Raw genomic sequence first — 22,030 nt, forward strand, 5'->3', positions numbered from 1 at the left:
CTATATCATGTAATTAGGTCATAGAAGATCTCATTTAAAATCTACCCTTTAAAGTGAGTGCATTTCTCAGCTTCCATAGCAGTTTGTGTTTTTGATGGATCTGTTTCTCAGTCTCAAAGAGAATGATTTTGAACTGAAGATTTGTATTAAATTTAGCTTGAACTGAAGTGAGACTTTTATCAGCAATTACCACTGATGTTGAATTGTGTATATTAAAATAACTCTGCTTGCAGAAAACTTTAATATTAGTTGTTGGCAGCAAATATATATTTTCATTAACAAAAGGGCAGTTTGCACACTGATATTTATTGACCTCTAGTCAGGTTTTGTAATATCTTATCAATAACATGTTTTAAAACAGGTATTATAACTGGGCATTGGCTGCTCCAATGATTCTGAGTTTGCAGGTGTTTCAGAAGAGTTTGCCCAAGGTAAATAGATACATGTATACTTTTTTTAAAAGATTTGGTATGTAGTAACATGTTATCTCTTTATTTTGTTTTTCTATACAAATTAAAAACATGCCTAATTTTTCAGGCTACTGTTGAGTCTTGGGTCAAAGAAAAGATGCCAAAGAAGTCTGGAAGGTGGTGGTTCTGGCGCAAGAGAGAAAGCATGACTAAACAGGTAACTGAGACCTATTTTGACCCCTCCCCCCCTTAGTTGTTAAAAAGTGAAAAAATTGTAATTTGTCAGAAGTACTCATGACACTGCTCATGTAGCCCTGTGTCACTGATTGCCAGCTGAGAGTTACTCAGTGTTGCAGTAGCTGTAGCTGCTTCTGTATATTTAGTCTTAAATATCACATCTTTATTTTTTGTTCCTAGTTGCTTCAACAAAATTTATTGTATTCATCTGTTGCACAATATTCTTCAAATTTTTTCTTCTAAGCCATAAGCAGTTGTCAGAGCTACTCTTCAGTCACTGCAGTATGTTTTAGGAATGTATACACAAATAAATAAGTAGGTCCTGTGCTGCATAATAGATGTTATGCTGAGACACCTCATTTTAGACTAAATTAAGCTTTCTAAACCTCGAGCATGTGCCTTAAATTATTTTTCCCAAAAAAAAGTGAATTTTATAAGCTTAGAGGTTGACAGCTCCTTTAATGTTAAACTCATCATGTTAGACTAGTAGTTCTGAACTTCTGGAATGCAGAATTTTGTTTCCTAAAATAATAAAAAGCTTTAATGGATCATTTATTAATAAGCATCCTTTTGTTAAATAATTTACAGCGATTCTGAGACTTAATATAGTTTATGTACTATATTGATAGCTATTTGCTTAAGTGTGAACTATGAATTCACTTGGATCAGTTTAAAATGCTTAAAATGTCAATATGTTTTTTATTATCATGTTGCTTTAGATACCAGAAGCAAAAGAGGGGAAAACTGAGACGCAAAGAGCAAATGAACTGCCAGCAACTATAAAAGAGCAAGTTAATAGTAGGTGTGTCCCTGTCTGAAGACTATTTTGTGGACTGAATAGTGTCTTTTTTCTTTTTTCCTTTTTTTTTTTTTTTCTTTTTTGAATGAAGAATTCAGTAGGAATTTACTGTGGGAAGAAACATTTTCCTCTAAGCTGCTGAAGAGAAACCAGATGTGTTTGGCAAACAATTCAGCAAAATAATGTGACAGCAAACATTGTAGGAACTACAAACACACTACAATTATTTCCTAAATCCTATTGTGTTTACTTCTTAAATCATAACATAACTGACAGAACAACAGAGACATATATGGTAACCTTTATCAATGGGCCACTACTCTGTAAATATAGTGGTATTGTTTCTGAGATATTGTTTGCCTTTTTTTTTGTTTTGTTTTGGTAAAAGCCTAATATTGTATGAAAAATTTAAACCATATGCAATTTTTTGTAACATTAAATAATTTAAACAATAAAATAACATTAATTACAGTGCACAAGTTGCCCAGGATTGTGGTTGAAAACTAGCAATATTTAGCACAAAACTGTCCCAGTCTAGATAATTTATTATGCATATTCATATTATCCCATGATTTTACAAAGATACCTGTAAATGTTGTTGGTGTCTTAAAGATTTAAGAAACTAAATATGTCATGATTGAATACTTCAGAGAAATTAATTGCTGCTTTTAATCTTGAAATCTGTAATCAGCAGAGAAATAAGTCTGTGAATAACCTTAAAAGGTGAGCTACTCCACTGACTGATCACTCACAGTTTAAATTATATAGTAGCTGTGGCAGCTTTTTTAAAAACAAAACCTGTTACTCATTCAGTATCCCTTTTCATCTGCAGTTTACCTAACTCATCAACAACAGTATTAGTGATCACTTGACACTGTGTCTTTACTAAACTCATCGCGCGTGGAGCCAGCTAGTGATAGTAATATTTAGAGCTCCACCAATACTAGCATGATTACAAGTCTTATTTGCTTATTGGCATATACTAGCTTTATCTGGTTACTCACTAGACCATGGACTTTATTAATCTGTGCTATCAGGCTAGTAGCAAATCCTCAACATAAGCAGAAATTACTCTTGCCTAAGAATCTTACACCGTTAAAGAAGGCTTTTCTGTAGCTTACATTTATTCTGGTTGATGTCATGTTAGACCTCCAGAAGATGATTCTTCTAGTGATGAAGCATCACAGGAGTTGAAGGAATCCCTGAAAATAGATTCTGCCCCAGTAGAGCATCCAACCCATGGCAACATTACATCTTATAAGAAGTCACTTAGACTGTCTTCGGACCAAATAGTGAGTGGCATGTCTTTCTTGTACATAGGATGCTTCATAATTCCACTCTGATTCTAAAAGTTGGACTTTTCCTGCTTTTTAGAAACGACATAGAAGTACATTTCACAAAGTAAAAAATGATCTTCAGGTTACTTTTCTAGCAGTAGAAAAAAGGAATGGGGAAATTTAAAATTTAAAAAGGAATTTAAAGTATTTTCCAGTGCTAGTGTGGGCAGCTACAGGGAATTTTTAATTTTTTTTTTTTTCCTGTTGTGTGTTTTAAGAATCTATGTTTAGATTAAAAACCCAATAACTTCTTACAAAGTTCTATAATTAAAGTTCTATATTAAGATGTTGCCAAAAAAGTGACATTGTTGGCTTCTGCAGTTTGGATATCCTGGGATCTTAACAGTCTGATAATGTACATTTAAATTGGTATGCAGTTTATTCATTGCAGTCTAACTTACAAGTTAGTTCTGCTACTGTCTAAATATATGATCTTCATCAGAGAAGAATTTTGAGGAAAGCATCCACTAAGTAGAAAATACTATTGCATACTATAGCAAACTGGGAGTTCCATTTGATAGTACTGTAAGTCTACCGTGTAAATAGCAAGAATTAAAGTACCAGAGTCTCAAGTGTCTTTCATTACTACTGCAGTCAGTGCTGCTGTAAGCAGATATAGGAGCTATGGACAAATACATGTACCCAGACTACAAAACAGACTTACCAGCAAAACTGTGCCAGTGTTAAACCATGGTTCACTTCTTGATGAGGTAATCAGAGTAGATGAGGAAGAATATACAAGCCATTTTCTGTAGCTCATTTATGATTCTAAAAATTTTATAGTGAGGACAACTTACATTTTAAATTATTTTGATTTATTCTAAAGGCAAAGTTGAAGCTCAGAGATGGCCCTAATGATGTTGTATTTAGTATTACAACCCAGTATCAAGGCACTTGCCGTTGTGCGGGAACAATATATCTCTGGAACTGGAATGATAAAATCATCATATCAGACATTGATGGAACAATAACCAAGTAAGTATAACTTTTTTTTTTGTTTTCTTTGATATTTTTACCTTGCTTTATTGATCCTGTCCTGCTTTTCAAAATAAGATAAAGAAACTTGATTTAAGAAGACTATTAAAGGATGTTCATTAACAGTCATGAAAAACACTTGTTGCTTTGATTTCAATTTGTACTTGCATTTACAGCATACTAGAAAATGTCTTTTAAAGGAATAATGCAAGGGTGATAATGTTTACCATATGACTATTGCCCTTTCAGTTAGACTTCTCCAGGTTTAGCAGCCATAGTTTAATTTGGAAACTGATTTGTGCTGTATGGCCCCACTAATTGCTCTGTCTGGAGTAGTTACTAATTCTCTTTTGAAATGGTTAGGACCTTCTGCAGAAATATTTCTGCAAATACTCATTATAAATTGTATATTCATTAGTGGTTGTCTTTAACAAAACTCATATACTTAGTATCAGCTATCTCTGATTTTACTTTTAGGTCTGATGCTTTAGGACAGATCCTCCCCCAGCTTGGCAAGGACTGGACTCACCAGGGCATTGCAAAACTCTATCATTCCATAAATGAGTGAGTATGTAATCTATGAAGCAATTAGGGTTTTCTGGAATTTGGGAATTAATGGGCAGGTAATTGGATTGTTGTTAATAATTATGCAATCTGTTACAACTTGTTGGTCTAAATGTTGGGAAGTGAGCTACTTCTGTCATTCACAAACAAAACTAGGTTTTTTCCCCAGATGTATACTTTTACAGGAATGGAAGCCACCACTTTTACTAGTTCCCTTCTCAAATGTTTGGTTTTGCATTTTAGTTCTTAAAAACTGTGTGTAATATTGTTGTGACTACAAAAGAGACCCATAATAGCAATAATTTCTCAGTCATCCATATGTCTGTTTCCACCAACTAAGGTTGATCACAAAGCCTGTTACAAACATGGTACAGTGTAAGTTCAAACCTAAATAGTGTCCTTCCAATGCATAAATATTTTGTGTTTCAATGTGTTTGCTACTAAACTCAAGTGAATGCTCTCTAGGATAGATTTCATGTTCTGAAACAAGCCAAATTAACAACTTGCTGCTGCCATAAAGGGAAGGTTGGTGGCCTGGCTCAAGTTTTCTGTCACTTTGTTGTGCTTCTGATATAAGCCAGTGCAGTTCAGTAAAACAGTAGAAAAGTAATTCAGCAAAACAGCAATTTCCCGTTCCCCTCTGTGGGTTAGTCAACTGCACATGCTCACCTTGTGATCTGCAAGAACCTGCAGAGGCAGCCCATGTGACTACAGGAGGGGAGGAAGGAGAGGAAAGATGACTTCCCCCTTGCAGCAGTGGTGAGGTGTTAGCTTAGTTCAGAAGTGTTGTGAACCACACCCTTATAAATGTACTGTTCATCTAAGAGGTGTATAGTCTTATAATATTTATGTCCAGTAACTTAGGGTGGAATAAACCTACATTTTTCCTCCCCTTTCAGATTTGGTCCTTTGTTTAGCAAACTATTTTTCAAAAATATAGTGATGCCAGAAATAATACTTGCAACTGAGGATCAAAAGATGATCAACAGTTAAATACTTCATGATCCACTTAAAATAATCAGCTTTTATCTTTGTTTTTAAGTTTAGTAGTCTTTCTTCCCCAAAAATATTTGGGGTCTTAGAATCTTTTGTTGACCTTTGTTCTGTTACGTAGAGCTAAATTTCATCTCTGGCCCCTTGCGGTCCATGGGAGATACAAAACAAAGTTTAAGTTACTCAGTGCATAATAGAAGAGTAGTTTTGGAATTATTTGCCAGATTGAATCAGGTCTTTGAAAATACACATAAACACTCAAGCCTTTTGTGCATGCAGTACCTGTGTACAAATCTGTATAACAGATGAACATACAAAGTCTGCAGGAAAAATTCAGGGGCTTGATGAATGCCTCTTATTATCAGTCCTTCACTCTGTGCTGCAAATTCTGTCAACAACCTGAAAAAATCCAACAACCAAGAGAGGAGATCTGGCATCCAATATTATGTGATGCAGATAATTTAAATAATTGCTATCATCCTACAGCTGGGCTGAAAGAAGTTGGATAAAACCAATGTGGCACTTATTAAACCACAGTCTAGTCCATCTAATTGTGTAATCTGAGTATTACCATCCCTGTTCTTTTTGCACTTCCTGTTTCTCAGTTTTGATTGAGTCATGTATTGAAACTATATTATATGCCTTGCAGATTTTTTAACAGTGGAACAGTCTTTTCCTTGCGTGCAGAGCACTCCAACAAGTCAATACCTAAACTGGTACCTCTGGACATTGCTATAACCATATACTTATGTTTGCAAAGAAACTCTTCAGCAGGAATATGAACTAAATTGATAATTCTTTTCCAGAAATGGCTACAAGTTTCTGTACTGTTCTGCTCGTGCCATTGGGATGGCAGATATGACCAGAGGATACCTACACTGGGTGAATGACAAAGGAACAATTCTCCCCAGGGGCCCTCTCATGTTGTCCCCCAGCAGTTTGTTTTCTGCCTTTCATAGGTAAGCATGTGGGATTTCATACATCCATTCCCTCCCCATCTCAGAGAAAATAACAGATTAAAAAGATTTGGCATGCTGACCATTACAGCTGTAACCAAACGTTCCACTCTGTGCTAGATTTGCTACTGAGACGATGTCCATCTAGTGATCATTTATAAGCTATTTGTTTGGTCTGAATTTCACTTGTAGTATACTTCTGTTTCTGTGGGCATGTTAGAAATGGCTGCAAACCACAAAATATCAGTCGTAGAGCAGCTCATTTTGCCTTTTCTTCGTTCCTCTAGGCCATGACTGATTACTGTAAGGTTCTGGTTATATCAGTACAATTTTGTCTTTTCAAGTATAGCTGCAAGGATTGTAGTGCAGTGCTGCTACGCAAGATAGAGGGAAAAGAAAAAAAAGCTGGGGAATATAGACTGTCATACTGAATAATCTTGCGATATTGGGAGTGCTCCATATATGACTACTTAAAAAGCAATAAGGAGTTTAGCTATGGTTCAACTCAGTTGATCTTTTGAACCAGCTATAGTCTACATGTTCTTGATGGGAAGAGCTAATAGTAGAAAAGTCTTTTGGGTTTTGCTTGCTTTTTAGTAAAAACAACTGATTCATAGCTAGCAATGACAGCAACTTCCATTAAAGTCAGTAACGGGCCTTCTGCACTCTTGTCAGAGACAGGATTTGTAACAAGCTCATGTGTACTTGATTAGGTCTTCTGATTCAGGTGGTCATCTACAATAAAAGCAGTTCACAACTGCATTCACAACTGGGAATTTCATCCCATTTACTTAGCCTAGGCACAGGTTATTCACCTATTTTTTTTTTACTATGGATGTTGGAAAACAGTGAATGTTTTATTGTTTTATTGTCTCCTGTATTATTCTTGGAAAAAATACTGACCAATGTCTATATAACTACCAACGCTAGCAACAGGTACTAATGAGAATATAAATATCAGATAAATGGGGGAAGGATGATACCCTCTATCTAATCATGATTTAGAATTTGACTGTTGAAATTTTATTTTAGGGAAGTAATAGAAAAGAAGCCTGAAAAGTTCAAAATCGAATGTTTGAATGATATCAAGAATTTGTTTGCTCCCAGTAAACAGCCTTTCTATGCTGCTTTTGGAAACAGGCCCAATGTAAGTCTGCCCCTTTCTAATTGAAGGGTTAAAATGCATGAAGTACTTTGGAAGCAAAAGAAATCGGCTTTTCTTTTTGTGTCTCTTTAAATTTGAATAAGGAAATGGGACACTGGTGCTTTGATGGGTTTGGTCAGGAAAACCCACATGCAGATACCTTAAATAAAAGCTGCTAGAACTGCTTATAAGAGAAAGGTTACACAGATGTGTTAGTATTCTCAGGTTATTATTAAATATGTGCCACCTCTTCATATTCTTTTCCAGCATTTTTGACAGGTTTATAACCTAAGGGTATTAATTCAATGCTCCTCAGTCTTGAATCCTTTTTCCTATCGTATGGTTCCTGTATTTCTCTGCAGATCAATGCTATCGTAATTGAGCTAGAGAGAGAGAGAGAAAGAGGGTATTCTAAGAGGAATATTGTCACAAGGAATGGTATTGTCTGGTATAGATTTTGTGTGTGTTTGTGGTCCCAGGCTTGGGAACAGGAATTAAGGGGTTGGGGGCAGGGGGAATATTTTGTTATGGCGTATATGTGTTTTTTGGGGGGTACTTTTTGTTTTGTTTTTTTGGCTCTTGTTTAGGGGGCTTTTTTTTAAGGGGCAGTTTTACTGTACCCTTTTTGGATCAGCTTTTCTCACTCCTTCAAGGAATTGTTTGTTATATCACATTCAATAAGGAAATGTTGATGCATGTGCTTTTGTTCATGCTTTTTGCAGGATGTATATGCCTACACGCAAGTGGGAGTTCCAGACTGCAGAATATTTACTGTGAATCCAAAGGGTGAACTAATCCAAGAACGGACTAAGGGAAACAAATCTTCGTAAGATCATTTTTGTTATTTCAGCTAAATAAAGGATTTAGGAATGAGATTACAAAATAATTGCAATTGTGACCACGATTCAATCTCCTGTTACATAAAACATGTGAAAATCTTATTTGCCAGAGACTTACAACTTTGGATACTTAACTGAAAATTTTCAAAAAGAAAAGTAAACTGGCAAAATAAAATTGAAAATTGCTTCTGCAGTAGTGTTGCCTTATTTGACTATAGCTTTCTGGTCTAGACTTCTAAAGCTCCTTTTTGGCTACAGTTGAACAGTGACTAGACTGTTAAATAATGGTCTTTCTTCTTTTTTAATATAGGTATTACAGACTAAGTGAGCTTGTGGAGCATGTGTTCCCATTGCTTAATAAAGAACAGAGTTCTGCATTTCCGTGCCCAGAATTCAGCTCCTTTTGCTACTGGAGAGGGCCTCTTCCTGACCTTAACATGGACGACCTGGCCTGAAAAATACTTCTCACCTAGAAATGGAATTTCATATTCAGCTACTCAACTTCAGTTTAAATGTGAAGAACTTTCTTAACGAAGATGCTAATTTATATACTGGTACCATAAGTCTTACTAAAGAAATCACTTTAACTCCGTTGGTTTAAAACAAAGAAAATGCAAAGCTACTGTCTATTTTTTTTGTGTGGGGTTTGTTTTTCTTGTTTGTTTGTTTCTTTATTGCTTGTCTTTATATACCTGTTCTAAGGCACTTGAGATTGGCCTGTCATTGATGGTCATGGTACCCAAGTGCTTCAGGGCAACTAAATGCTGAGGTAAACTATGACTTTGCATTTTCATCAATACAGACCTTATTGTAAACATAGGGTTTTTTTGTATTAGTCTTAATAGTATATTTTCTAAAATGAAGCCAAAAAGTGTATGGAAACTGCCAAATAGAATGTCAGACCTATTAATAAAAAACGTGGTCTAATGTTCAGATGGGCAATTAGGCCGTTTTTGAAAGGAGCCAGAACCTAAGACCAGTGTGCTCTTTCTCAGCTAAAATACAGATAATGTGTAGACGTTACTAGCCTGACAGACTCTGAAGACATAAAATTCCTCTTTAAATGTAAATATGCCTTTTGTCACATGTACAAGACTGTGCTTGTACAATTCATGCTCAAACTAACTCTGCTTAATTACTTTTTTTACGTGCAATGCTTAAATTATTTCATGAGCTTCTTAAAATGAAAGTTGTCTTCAGATACTTGTATGGCTTTTGTTGTTTTCAGGCTGCGCTATGTCATGATAAATTTCCATCAAGAAACATCTTGAACATTTCTGTAAGAGTTGGGGAGCTGGCATTTTTATTTCCTTTTTCAACACAGAGATGATGCATATATGTGTGTGTGCTGTGTAGGCCAGTAAAACGTATGTACAGATTATATTCAGGGAATTGTAATACTAAAAAAATTACATATTTAATTTTTTAATTGTCTATTGCAGGTCTTTCCAGAATTCTGTATTGCAGGTTTTCAGTAGCTGGAAGGAAATGCAGCTAAATAGTGAGGTTCCAGGTATGAGGATGGTTAAATGCTGCAGAGCAGAAGAAAACCTTTTTTTTTCTTTTTTTTTTTTTTCTTTTTTTTTAACTTTTGGGTTATTCATAAACATCATGCTGGTCATTCCTCAGGTTCAGATCAGAGCCTATGAACAAATTGCATTCCAAGTCTAGTGTTTATCAGCTGTAAAAGCAGCTAATATTTCTCTCTCCAAAAATACTTGAAGGCAAAGGTAGTTCTGCTTGTTAAGTTGAGTTAGTGCATTTAACCTCCTTGGGACAAATCTATGGTGATAATGTAGGATTCCACCAGCCCAGAGGGCTTAAGGACTACAGTCATTTAAACATCAGTCCTGGGCTTTCTCGGTGCACAGTCTTTCCTGTCACTCCTTAAGCAAGTTCCTGGGGCCATGCATTAAAGATCTTTCCAGGGGCAACATCCAGAATTTTGACCAGGCTCCGGGGCAAGTTCTCCCCCGTACACAGCCTCAGTGGGAGCAGGGATCTGTGCAGGGAAGTGTGAGTGATCTTTAGAAGGCATGTGTATAGCTACCTGCTGTGGTGCCTGCACCAGGGCTGCTCTTCTCGGGAACAGCTTGGGCAGGCCCTTCTGCTTCAGCTTACTTGGGCTGAATGTAGGAAAGGAGCTCTCTTTGTTTCACTACCTGCAAAAGAGTACATTTGCAGGATTTCCCCCCCCCCCCTCCCCCCCCGGAATATTTTTCTTTATCAGGCTGGGTAGTCTTAACCCACAGTTCTGATGTAACACCAGCTAACGCTAGGCAATTGGTGAACTGCCTGGGGGGATAATTTTTAGATCACTATATAAAGGAAATTACTTCTTTTTTCTTTATAAAACTCTAGTGTATTCCTGTGTCTATAAAACATTAACTAAAGAGTGGGGGCACGCAAAATCAACATGAACCTCTCTTTCAAAGCAGGAGTAAGTGGGAAAGAAAACGTACCTATCTGTCACGGTATGCCATGCATATAAGTGAATTGAAAGGCACCCTTGTTCTTGTACAGTGAGAACAATACTTTCTGTGACTGTTTCAGCAAAGTCTTGGTCCTGTCACCAGTCTACTCAGTGTTTAAGTGGATTTCACAGGATTCAACTGAAAGGATATTTTGCTCTTACTGGGGGTTTTTTGTTTTGGGTTTTTTTTACTGTCAGAAGCTTATAAACATCATTCCATGTATTTTTTTTTTTCCTTTTTCTTACCTTTTATTCCATAGATTTCATTAGAAACTGAAATTTTTGTGATCACCAAGTGCTTTGAATATCAATGGGATTTGAGCTCTTAAGTTACTGAAATACTTTAAAATAAGTAAGAATCCAACATAATATTTTAATTACAAGATGAAATATTCTATCTAAAGATTCTATTTTACATAAAGGGAGTGAAGCTGCCTCTCCTAAAACAGTCCTTTGTGGATGTCAAAATTTTCTTTACCATGCTTAACTTATTCTTGGTGGCCCTGGTATTACACAGGTTTTCTGAAAATGAAAGGATTTCATGAAACTGGGATGGGTTTCCAAATGGGACAAATTGTTACCAAGGTTTGGTTGTATCTCTCTTGGTTGATTTTTTTTTTTTTTTTTTTACTTGGTTAATTTTTTCTCTTCACTTCAGTTCCATTCATCTTTTCAGATTGTCATAAGCTGTGGATTTTAAGGTGGGGACTTGAGTAAACGAGCAGTGTGGAAAAATACTATCAAGTGTATCTCCAAATGCATATAATTCAAACTGGTATGAAGATGGGGGTTGTGTGGTTGTACAGAGCTCCTCATTCTGCTAACCTGTTGTTTTGCATTATAGGGATGTCCAAAAAGTTGCTTAGTTAAAAATTTTGCTCTTTTGCTCTGTAACAGCTACAGTTTTGATCTTTGTTTTTTGATAAAATGTAAAAGTGTTCTTGAGTATTTCTGATATGAGTAGGGAAGGGTTTTTGTTTTGCTTTGTTTTTCTAAATCTGGCTTGTATTTGAAGCTTTTCAGATTGTTTGTTAACCCTGTTTAGGGACAGAACATGGGGGCACTGTACCTGTCATTGCATACCTATGTAATTTGGACTGCTGGGCACTTTACTGATTCTAGAAAAGACATCTCATTACTATCAAACTGTGGGCTTGTGCTGCAATATTAATATGAAGTGGGGTAAATAAGAATTATGCATTAGCCTGCCCTTTGTTACCTTAGTCAAGAGAAGTGGCCTGAAACTAATGTTTGAAAACAAATTGTGCTATACTTACTTAAAATTAGCGCAAGCTAAATCATTCTTTCTGTGAAAGAGGAACTTCTAAGTGTGTACGTCTGTAGGCACATGCACACCCCTGTTAAGACTGTGTTGTTGAAGATGCAGGTCCTCTTAGCATTGGAACCATGTCAAAGGCTGAGTCAATGATACCTATCTGGGAATAAATAAGGAACATTGCAATTCAAAACTTGTTAGTGACTTGGACATTACCCATTTCTATAATGATTTAAAGATCAGTAACTTCAGTGGTACACACTTCTGGATTTTTTTTTTTTACTGTACCAAGCATGTTTGTACTTCAAAAGGTCGGCTCTCATCCCTAACAGTACACAATTGCATGTGCAATCTTGGCTCGTGTATCCTTAGCTTCCTGTCATCAGTATATTCCTTCTAAAACTTTTTTTTTTCAGCTGGAAAAGTTTTAACACTTGTGTCAACTCCGTTATGGAACTTCTGAAGCAAACTCTGAATCCACTTATGGTAAAGACAAAAGAGATGAGATTTCATGTTAATATTTCATACAAGTCTTCTAGAAAATTCCGTCATATGAATGAGAGTTGTTCAAATGACTGTAAAGCAAATTCATAATGAAACATCAAAAACAGACAGTGAATTTGAGATGCCTTTAAAGTGTCACTTTTGCCTGAAGAAGTTTTAGTTTCCAAACTTAAATTCTGCTGAATAGAATGGAATTGTTTTGGATTTTTTTACAGTGTTAATTACTTCCAGATGAAAGTCAAATCGTTGGTTTATTTTGAGGGTCGGGAAACTCTCCTCAATCATTTGTTTCATTTTTATGTTGAAGATGTGGAATACTTGATTGTTAAGCAACCCAATCACTAATAAGGTAGTGTGTTTAAAATTGTCAGAACTGTGATCATACCAATACAGTGGTTTTTGTTAAGACTGGACTATCTTGGGTACAATAACCCACACTTCAGTGCAATGTTTATTGATGTTCAGAACAATGTTATCACAATAAACAAACTTAAACTAAAATTTTTCTTCACTTTGTACTTGAGAATTCCATTCTCATATTGCTAATTTAGTAAATGTGGGGTTATTTAAATGGTATTCATCTTTTACATGGAATTCAAGTTGCTCTTCTAAGGACTACGATACATTTGCTTTCTCTCACACTTGGTTTACTTTTTCCAGAGTATTTATACAACTGATAATGTAAGTTTGATGACAGCAATTATTTATGTGCCAGTATCCATATGGGGTTATAACTATAATGAAAAGCAAACATGCATTAATAATATAGACTATCAGGTAACAGATGCATGTATCAGGAATACACAAGCTGCCTTGAAGAAAATCTTGCAACCGCACAGTTTGAGCTCTTGTAAATCTGCCCTAATTTGGAGTTTTATCCTAATTCCATCGAAGTTTACTTTTTCCTTTCAAGTATTGTCTTCCACGACAGTTGTTAAATCGCTTGAGGCAATTATTGTGAGAGCATCTTGAAAAAGGCGCCTCAAGCTTTCAGTAGAAACTTACTCTTCCTACTCTCTTGCTGGTGTTGGTAAATGCAACTAACTAGCAGCCTACCTTAGAAAACCCAACCGTTTCAGTCACACATAAAAGTATGATAGATCTGCATGAAAGTGTAAACTATGTTGTGCCTTCTGATCCTCCTGCAGTGTGTGTCGTGTTGCCGCAGCAGCAGACTCCATGTCTGTTGGGTTTCCCCCGTAAGCCTGCTCGCACGCTGCACCCTTCCCTTCACACCTAGGGCACTTTGCTCCTCACACCACACTCTCTTCACCGCCCGTCTTTCACACCTAGGTCTCAGTACTTGTTTGTCGTGTGCAGTGCGCAACTATGCCAGCGCAAGCAATAGATGGGTGGCGTTGTCCTATGTATGCCAAATGTTTAGATTTGTTGCAAAAATATTTCTGAGCGGGTGTTGTTTCTCCTGTGTACGTCTTATCCTAATGGACTCCTAATGGAGTAATCTTGTTCTTGGTGGATGGATTTTTCTGTCTTGGATGTGTAAAGAATAGAATCGTAGAATCACAGTTCCCAAGAATGGGTACTCTGTGTGTGTGCAGGGCACCGTTTCTGGAGTTAGGTCACGCAGGTTGTACCCGAGGGCCCCGGGAGGCTGCGTGTGCAGCCCTGCACTGTGTTGGTTGGGAAGTACGTGTGCGCTCCCACTTGGTGCAGTTGCTGGCCGAGCTCTCGGACCAGTGGTGATCTGAGCTGTGACGCAGCTGGCTGCTCAGAAGGGTTTTCTGGGCAGACGCCCTGCATGCTGCACGGGAGGATGGGGACGGTTCAGAGCTGCTGGAGGTTTCACTGTTGGACACAGCAAGGGCTCGTCAGGGTCTTCTGTCTGGCAGGGGTGGCCACTTCTGTGCAACGTGTTTTCTAAGCTTGATGATACCCGCTGCTCTTCCTCCTCTCCCCGTGCCTTAGACAAATGAATCAAACCCACACTGACGTTTCTGTCCCGTACTGGAGATGCCCAAGACCCCTCTAATCGCGCAGGGGGCTGTAGCAAAGAATAGCGAAAGACTCTAGCACTATAACCCTGTGCGGTATTTTTCTTTGTGGCCAAGTGGTTGCCGGCCTGAGGCCGCAGGCTGGCGTGCGGTGGGAGGGCCTCCCAGCCAAACAGCCGTGGCAGCAGCGTGGCTCAGGGGGAGAACAGACGTTGAGCTGCATGAGAGTGAGGGCTTGCATTAAAGGCTTTCGTGTGTAGTGCTTTGAATGGGGCACAATTAACTGTGCGTTGGGATAATTACAAGCAATGCTAAGCCACCTCCTCGAGAGTGCTACACAAGCCTTTGCTTGTAAGGAAGTATGTCAGGTGATAGATACAGTTTTGACTAAACATTCATCTTTAGTCTGAATTGATCTGAATTCTGCTTTAAAGGACTGGGTAGGTGCTGGTCTCACCCCAGCACTGAGAGCTGGTGCACCTCATGTTTTCTTCCCAGTCATTTCTTTTGTTCCAGTCTTTCCCTGCCTTCTCCTTTTCTTTCTCCTTCCTACCTTGCTGTTCTCTAAGCTTAATGTTCCACACTTCTGATGATACTTCACATGTACATGTTCTGGTGAGAATAAGCAACACAGCCTAAACTGTTCAGCCTAGAACTGGCTGAAGGGCAGGGCTCAAAGGGTTGTAGTGAATGGGGCTATATCTGGCTGGCGACTGGTCACCAGCGGTGTTCCTCAGGGCTCCATTCTAGGGCCAGTGCTGTTCAATATATTTATCAACGATCTGGATGCAGGAGTTGAATGCACCGTTAGCAAGTCTGTTGATAATACCGAACTGGGACGTGCTGTTGACTCTTTTGAGGGACAGGAGGCCTTGCAGAGGGGTCTGGATGGATTGGAGCATTGGGCAATGATCAATGGGATGGAATTTAACAAGTCCAAATGCAGATTCTGCACCTAGGACAGAGTAACGCCGAGCACAAGTATAAACAGGGAGAGGAGTGGCTGGAGAGCAGCCCTGCAGAAAGGGATGTGGGGGTGCTGGTCGGCAGCAGGCTCACTGTGAGTCAGCAGTGTGCCCTGGCAGCCAAGGGCGCAAACCGCATCCTGGGGTGCATCAAACACAGCATGACCAGCCGGCCAAAAGAGGGGATTGTCCCGCTGTATTCAGCATTGGTGTGGCCTCACCTTGAGTACTGTGTGCAGTTCTGGGCCCCACAATTTAAGAAGGATGCAAAGGTCCTTGAATGTGTCCAGAGGAGGGCAACAAAGCTGGTGCAAGGGCTGGAAGGCATGTCCTGTGAGGAGCGGCTGAGGACTTTGGGCTTGTCTATTTGGAGAAGAGGAGGCTGAGGGGCAACCTCATTGCTCTCTACAGAGGATGGGGAAGTGGAGAGGGAGGGGCTGATCTCTTCTCCCTGGGATCCAGTGACAGGATATGTGGGAATGGTTCAAAGCTGCACCAGGGGAAGTTCAGACTGGCCATTAGGAAGCATTTCTTCGGTGAGAGGGTGGTCAAACCCTGGCACAGGCTTCCTAGAGAGGTGGTGGATGCCCCAAGCCTGTCAGTGTTTAGGAGGCATTTGGACAATGCCCTTACTAACACACTTTAACTTTTGGTCAGCCCTGAATTGGTCAGGCCATTGGACTAGGTGATCATTGTAGGTCACTTCCAGCTGAAATACTCTAGTCTAGTCTATTCGCCAGGAATCAGGGCACTGAATGAGCAACTAAGGTAAGAACTGTGTTGGCAGAACTTCTGTGTACCACAAAGCTTATCTAACAGTGCTTGACACTGAATAAACACTTAAAATACACTTGCAAGCTTGACTGAGAAGCCAGAAACTGCAGTTTTAAAGGTGGTGGAGGAGAAAGCAAAAATTTTTACTTACAGTGCTGTTACGTTCACTGGAAAGCGAAAGATCATCAAGACATCACACAACAGGTAGGCTTTATTTGGACATATCTGCAGTTGTTTTCCATCACAGAGTTTTCTTCATGTTCCTGGATATTACACGCTCTCTATACATGAATATATGTATACACATGCACACATAAAGCATACTCTCAAATGCGCTATTCTTTGCTGAAAAATTATAGTAGTGTTCCTTTTTCACAATCAAGATAGCAAAACGGATAAATGCCAAAACCTGCTTATGTAGTAACATGTTACAAGATGTTCTTTGAAGTCTCCCATATACAAAGAAGTGGCAGAGCTGTTCTTCTGCATCTTGTCTCAAGTCTGCAGGGTACGTTGCAAGAGGGTTGGTGCTGGCTCAAGTGCAAGTCTGTCTTGTGATGACAGGACACAGCCCCCAGGTATTCCTGGCAACTTGACAATGTGAACTCTGTGCCGTGATCTGGGAGCAACTAGCAGCCAAAGCGTACCTGCTGATCAAGTCTCAGTGGAGTGCATATTCCTCCCGTCTCCAAGCCGAGACTGTAAATGCATTTGTGGTTTTGGTGAAACAGATCCACTACTGTGCCATAACATAAGGACTTACTTACTCAGCAGATAAAACTCACTTCCAAATGCATGATGTATCCTCAGGAAACAATTCAATCCTGCTTTGAATCTCCTGGTTGCAGTTGGGGAGCCCTTTACCTTGCATTCCCAGCATGTTTCAAAGCTGCATGGGGTGGCGAGGGGCGTTTTGTTTCAAGTTGTCTTTCTATGCCTTCCACTTACAGCTTGCTCTCTTTCCTTGACTATTTGTAGTTTTTCTTGAATGGCTGGTTGGCTTCACCAAAGCTGACTAGAGTCTCTCAGTGAAACTGCACAAAGTTGCTGCAAGTAACCTGGGGCACATTGAAAGGATACATGGTGGAATACCACAGAGAAATCCTCATTGCTTTGAGTGGTCAGTACAGAAATGCCTCCGCTGTCTCCAAAGTCTTAATAGCAAATTAAAATAATGAGGTAGTTTTTCACGTTTTGTGGTGAAAATTGGCATTCCTGCTTTGCTCCAAGCTTTCCTGGGGATATGACTGATACATATGTCGCCTTGTTGCCTTTCCCCATATCTGCTCTAGGATACACTTTCCATGTTTGGCCAGAGCAGAGTCTCTCTGGCTGTCACCATGCCCACTTGTCTTCAGATGTTCTGCTGCTAATGACCTGGCTATGGGAATTTACCTGTCTCACAAGTGATGCTGTCTTGGGGACTCTGCTGGTTTTGATATTTGGACAGTCCCTGAGAAACCATCTTGCCCTGTGCCTGGCTAAGGGGCTGTCAGACACACGTCTGTACAGCTTTACCTGGTCTTGTTTGGTTTTCTTCCTGTTTTGATGTGAAATGGGGGCAGCTGGCACAACAGATACTGTTTTGCCTAAGAATCTCGCAATCCTCATACACTGCATTACAAAGCTACCTACAAAGCAGATCTAAAAGGCAGCACTGTGATTTATGAAACAGGCAGCATATCTGCCTTAGAGCTCCCACTTACAGGATTATTTTTTTTAAGGCATTCTTGGTTAACAGATGCTTCCTATTTGAGTTGGTGGATGCTCTTGGATGCGGTAGTCAAATCACGAACCCACAGCGTGAAATGTTCCTTTCAGTGCAGGTTATTTCCTTGTTCTGTTGCTGACTTTCACCGAAGACGTAAATGCTCCATCAGTGGGTTCAGGGTATTCTGGAGCAGGGCTCTTGCTCCTTCCCTTGAAGCTGGGCTGTTCTGTATGGAGCAAACCCTCAGCGGGCCCATGAATGTGTCCGTGCTTCAGTCTCTTCCAGCTGCTGCTTTAGTGAATGTTTCATCCATGCACTCACTGGATCAGAGACTGGAACTCAGGTTCCCCCCTCCCTGCTGTTCAGGGGCTACAGCAACAGCATTGTGGTCTTCCCAGCTGGGTGAGTATTCCACCTTGCAAGCTCCAGGAAAACAACCTCATCAGGAGGAACCGAGCCACCTACCCTGATTACAGCAACTACCAAAGAAGTGGTAATTAAGGTTCAAGTCTCCCTCAACAAAGGGAGGAATCTAAGACAGAGGTTCTTTGCCAAAGGTCGTAGCTTTAGCCACTGCGCTGCTAGAGATGGTGGATGGGAAACTATCCCTGAAAGCTCTAAAAGGTGTCCTCAAAATACGCTGCTGAGATTGGGCCCTGCTGTCACATAGTTTAGGGAATGCTTTACACCTGTGTACAAATACTGGTTATGCTGCATTATGAGGGCTCAAACAATCTCAGCATTGGCAGCAGCGGATCCTGGGTACAAGGAGAAACTTTCTGGTAGAAGACAGCCCTATCCCATTAGCGGAACTGGGCTTGTGAAGATTTGTGGGTTGGGTTAGAAATCTACTGGAGCAGTTAGGTAAGGAATGGATGATATAACTTTTGCAACTCTGCACTAAACTTGCACGGCTGATTCTTAAAAATGTCTCACTTGCAGGGGGAAAAAAAAAACCAAACAGTTGTATTTGCCAGCTAGGTCTCCCTAAGCACTCAGCTCATGTTGTTTGTTTCCATGAGTCATTTTTAGAACAGGCAACAATAATCTAACAACTCTTGAGTCACACATAGTCTGGAGCCAACTTCTTAGAGAACGCAGCTTTCTTGAGGAGAGTGAAAAATATCCTAAAAGTGCCTCTCCAGCTTTCATACATAACAAGAAATTACGTTTTAAGAAAAACCAACTGGTTGATGTAATTGGCTTTTGAAAACACAGAAAACAATCTTTCCTCTCTGTCCCTTCAATTTTGAGACATAGAAAGGCATGGGACAGCAAGGGGCTGTTGATTTAGGACAAAAGAAAACCAAGCCCCCCTTGAACAAGCATGCGGTTGCTAACGGCATGCTAATGCCTCACGCTCCAGCACAGGTCAAGACAAATGTGCAGGGAAAGGAGCGGGGGGGTGGCTCCCTTTATCAAGCTGTGAAATGCAAGTTCACTGTACATCTTTGGCTACTGACTAACAGCTGCTCGTACAGAAACAGCCTTCCTGCTACAAAATACATCCAGTCCTAGCTTCTGCCTATCAGTAACACCGTCTTTTCTGAAAGTCAGGTGCCAAGAGGTCTTCCTAAACCTGCTGCTTTAAAACTCCACTCGCGACATCCTTCCTGTGCTCACAGCTCCCCCAGCGCAATCCTAGCTGCACAGGGACTGACTCAGAGTCCCTCTGTGGAGAGAAAGCTTTTTCTGCCTGCTTGTCTCAAAAGCAGCTCAACTTCCAGGATGTGACAGTTTGCTGTGGGAAGGCCCCATCTCATCGCCTGGAAACAGCATTATGAGGGAGTATTTATTCCAAAACTAAGCAACAAAGGAGTAAATCTTCATCTGACCTCCTCAGGGAGGGCTTCAGCTAAACATACTGTGCTGCTTACAGCACGGGGAGTTCTTCCTTCACCTAAAGGAATTGTTTGTTCTGAGGCTATAAACAGCTGTTCTGGATTTGTAAGAAGGAAAATATACTACACAAACCACTACAATTAATACAACTCTATGCAGCATGAATAGACTATTAAAAAGATCAGTTTATAGAAGATTATATAGGTGACAGCTGAATAGTCCTGCTCTCAGTAAAAAATGGCTGGATTTTTTTCAGCCATGAAAGAGATCAAAATGCTAACTTGAAAGAGCCAAAAGGTAATTTTTGTTACCTCCACTGAGAAGTGGCTAGTATGAGAAATAAAATACTGTTGCCCCAAACGTGTTCATCTGTTTAAGCTAAGAAAGTTGCTTCATCCATATAAACAGATGCTGAACATTAAAACAAACCTCACTGAAAAGCACCGATGCAGGAGGCTGTTACAACAAAGACTTAGTGCAGATGGTTGGTTTGTGCATTTGACAGTATTGGCTAATAAGGCTATTTTCCTATATCACCAATTCTCCCTCTGATTTGTCTTCTACAATGCAACAAAGAAGAAAACTTCCTTTTTAATGCAAATACCGTAGGAGTGCCAGAAACAAGCTTTGTAAAATTTTTTAAACTTTTCAAAATTATCATTTTTCTAGCTAAGCACAAATGATTCAGATTTTTCTGACCTGTTTTATTAATTTCAAGCACCAAGCTTTAATCTCACGAGCATCATGCTTAACTGATTGTCTTTTTTTACTGTATCAGTTGAAAATAACTGTTCTAAATCTTTCAGTAGTAGCAGCTGCACCTTACACTTGTGTCTGCCCAGTGGAAAGCTGAGGCGAGGTTAAGTTTCTCCCTGCACAACTGCTTCCACTTGACTGACATGAGTCACTCATCTTGTCTCTTAGCACACTGTTTGGCCCTTAAGGGAAAAAAGAAAACTGATGCAGATAAGTATCGTTTTGCTTTGCACCACCACAGTTAGCAATTGCTTTGAACAAATTGTTTATGCAAATGCACTTGACCCAACATATTATTAAATAACACAAGGACTAAGAAGTCATCAACCGCATCCAATACAACCTCACTTCCTTGCCCCTGCCTTACTGAAAACATGAAAATAGCTGACCACAGCTGTAAACTTCAGCGAAGATGTAAACTTTGATACACTAGGGACAATTTGATAAACTAAGGAGAAGACTGCAAAGGCAATTTAATAGGGAATAGCAAGAGCACAGTGGAAAAGTATCTATTGAGAACAGACTCGTTAACAGTTGTTCTGCTTGTATGGGTAAACAAGGGCTTGGGAAGGAGTTCATTTAGCTACAGAAACATGTCTTTTGTAGCTACTCTGGAAACAGGGGACAAGGAAAAGGTCTCAGTATAGACTATAAACCCATCACTGAAATCAAATATATAAACTGAATATATTAAAGCTTTGAATTTTATTACACTTAATTTCTTCTAAATATCTTATCCTTCTCTCCTGTTCAAGGTAAACCTAAACATGAGAAATGGAAGGATAAAGGAGAACTCCACTAAACGTGGAGTACATTTCGTCAGAGTCTGTGTAGGCCAGTTTGCCTCCTGTTACGACGACGTTTACTTCATCTCCTGCTTTGAGGTGAAGAACAAGGTGGAACGTCCCAGGACCACCACAGGTCCGTTTCCCCGAGTAGGGTTTGTGATACTCCAGCAGTTCCCTTCTGTACCCAGCTGTGTGGAGCTGAGCCACACTTGCGTTGGAGACGGACAGCACTGCTTCTACATACTCATCCCTCTCTGGGGCCAGCACAGCGGTGATCAGGTAGCGCCCTTCATACGGTGATGTGAAAATGCCTGCAGAAAAGAGACAGACTGAGCTTTTCAGAGTTCTTCAAAATGGAGAGACCTGATCGCTCTAAGCATGATGATAAACATAAAGCGACATGGGTTACCTATTGCTACGTACAGGTAACTGTGACAAGGTCAGCCTGGGCAGCTGACCAACTGACAGCAGTCATGAAGGCAACGGGTCGCTCCTTTTGTGTGAGAGCCCACCAGTCCGTCAGGACATAAGCAGGTCTTGCCCACATTCAGAAACCTCCTGGCCTAAGCAGCTGCCGTGACTCAGAGCTGGGTGAAGAGGCAAGAAGCACCCACCTGCTGTGCGAGTCCCCAGGAGGTTAAGGCATGCCTAACACCCGCAAGTGACATGACACTGCTTGAGAAGGAGGCAGCCCGCAGTTACGGGTATTGGGGAGGCAGCAGGTATCACCTGCCT

At 39.8% G+C, this 22,030-nt stretch overlaps 2 protein-coding genes across 4 annotated transcripts in view; one reads left to right on the top strand and one right to left on the bottom strand.

The window, feature by feature from the left end:
- LPIN2 (lipin 2) overlaps positions 1-13,002 on the top strand; it is a 47,663-nt gene extending 34,661 nt beyond the window's left edge. For 2 of the 3 annotated variants that reach the window (XM_075494432.1, XM_075494430.1), the window contains exons 11-20: positions 362-431; positions 538-627; positions 1,367-1,449; positions 2,594-2,738; positions 3,610-3,758; positions 4,236-4,322; positions 6,122-6,274; positions 7,304-7,418; positions 8,138-8,241; positions 8,565-13,002. In XM_075494432.1, the coding sequence (XP_075350547.1) occupies positions 362-431; positions 538-627; positions 1,367-1,449; positions 2,594-2,738; positions 3,610-3,758; positions 4,236-4,322; positions 6,122-6,274; positions 7,304-7,418; positions 8,138-8,241; positions 8,565-8,709 (1,141 nt within the window). In that variant the 3' untranslated portion in view covers positions 8,710-13,002. The remainder of the gene's footprint in view (positions 1-361; positions 432-537; positions 628-1,366; positions 1,450-2,593; positions 2,739-3,609; positions 3,759-4,235; positions 4,323-6,121; positions 6,275-7,303; positions 7,419-8,137; positions 8,242-8,564) is intronic. The other variant, XM_075494431.1, reaches the window with a different exon arrangement.
- A 3,406-nt stretch (positions 13,003-16,408) lies between these two features.
- The window catches only part of EMILIN2 (elastin microfibril interfacer 2), a 39,446-nt gene continuing 33,824 nt past the window's right edge, over positions 16,409-22,030 (bottom strand). Inside the window, exon 8 of the mRNA XM_075494434.1 lies at positions 16,409-21,606. Within this exon, the coding sequence (XP_075350549.1) occupies positions 21,269-21,606 (338 nt within the window). The 3' untranslated portion in view covers positions 16,409-21,268. The remainder of the gene's footprint in view (positions 21,607-22,030) is intronic.

The sequence above is a fragment of the Mycteria americana genome, chromosome 2 (assembly GCF_035582795.1).
Source record: "Mycteria americana isolate JAX WOST 10 ecotype Jacksonville Zoo and Gardens chromosome 2, USCA_MyAme_1.0, whole genome shotgun sequence".
NCBI classification, from domain to species: domain Eukaryota; kingdom Metazoa; phylum Chordata; class Aves; order Ciconiiformes; family Ciconiidae; genus Mycteria; species Mycteria americana.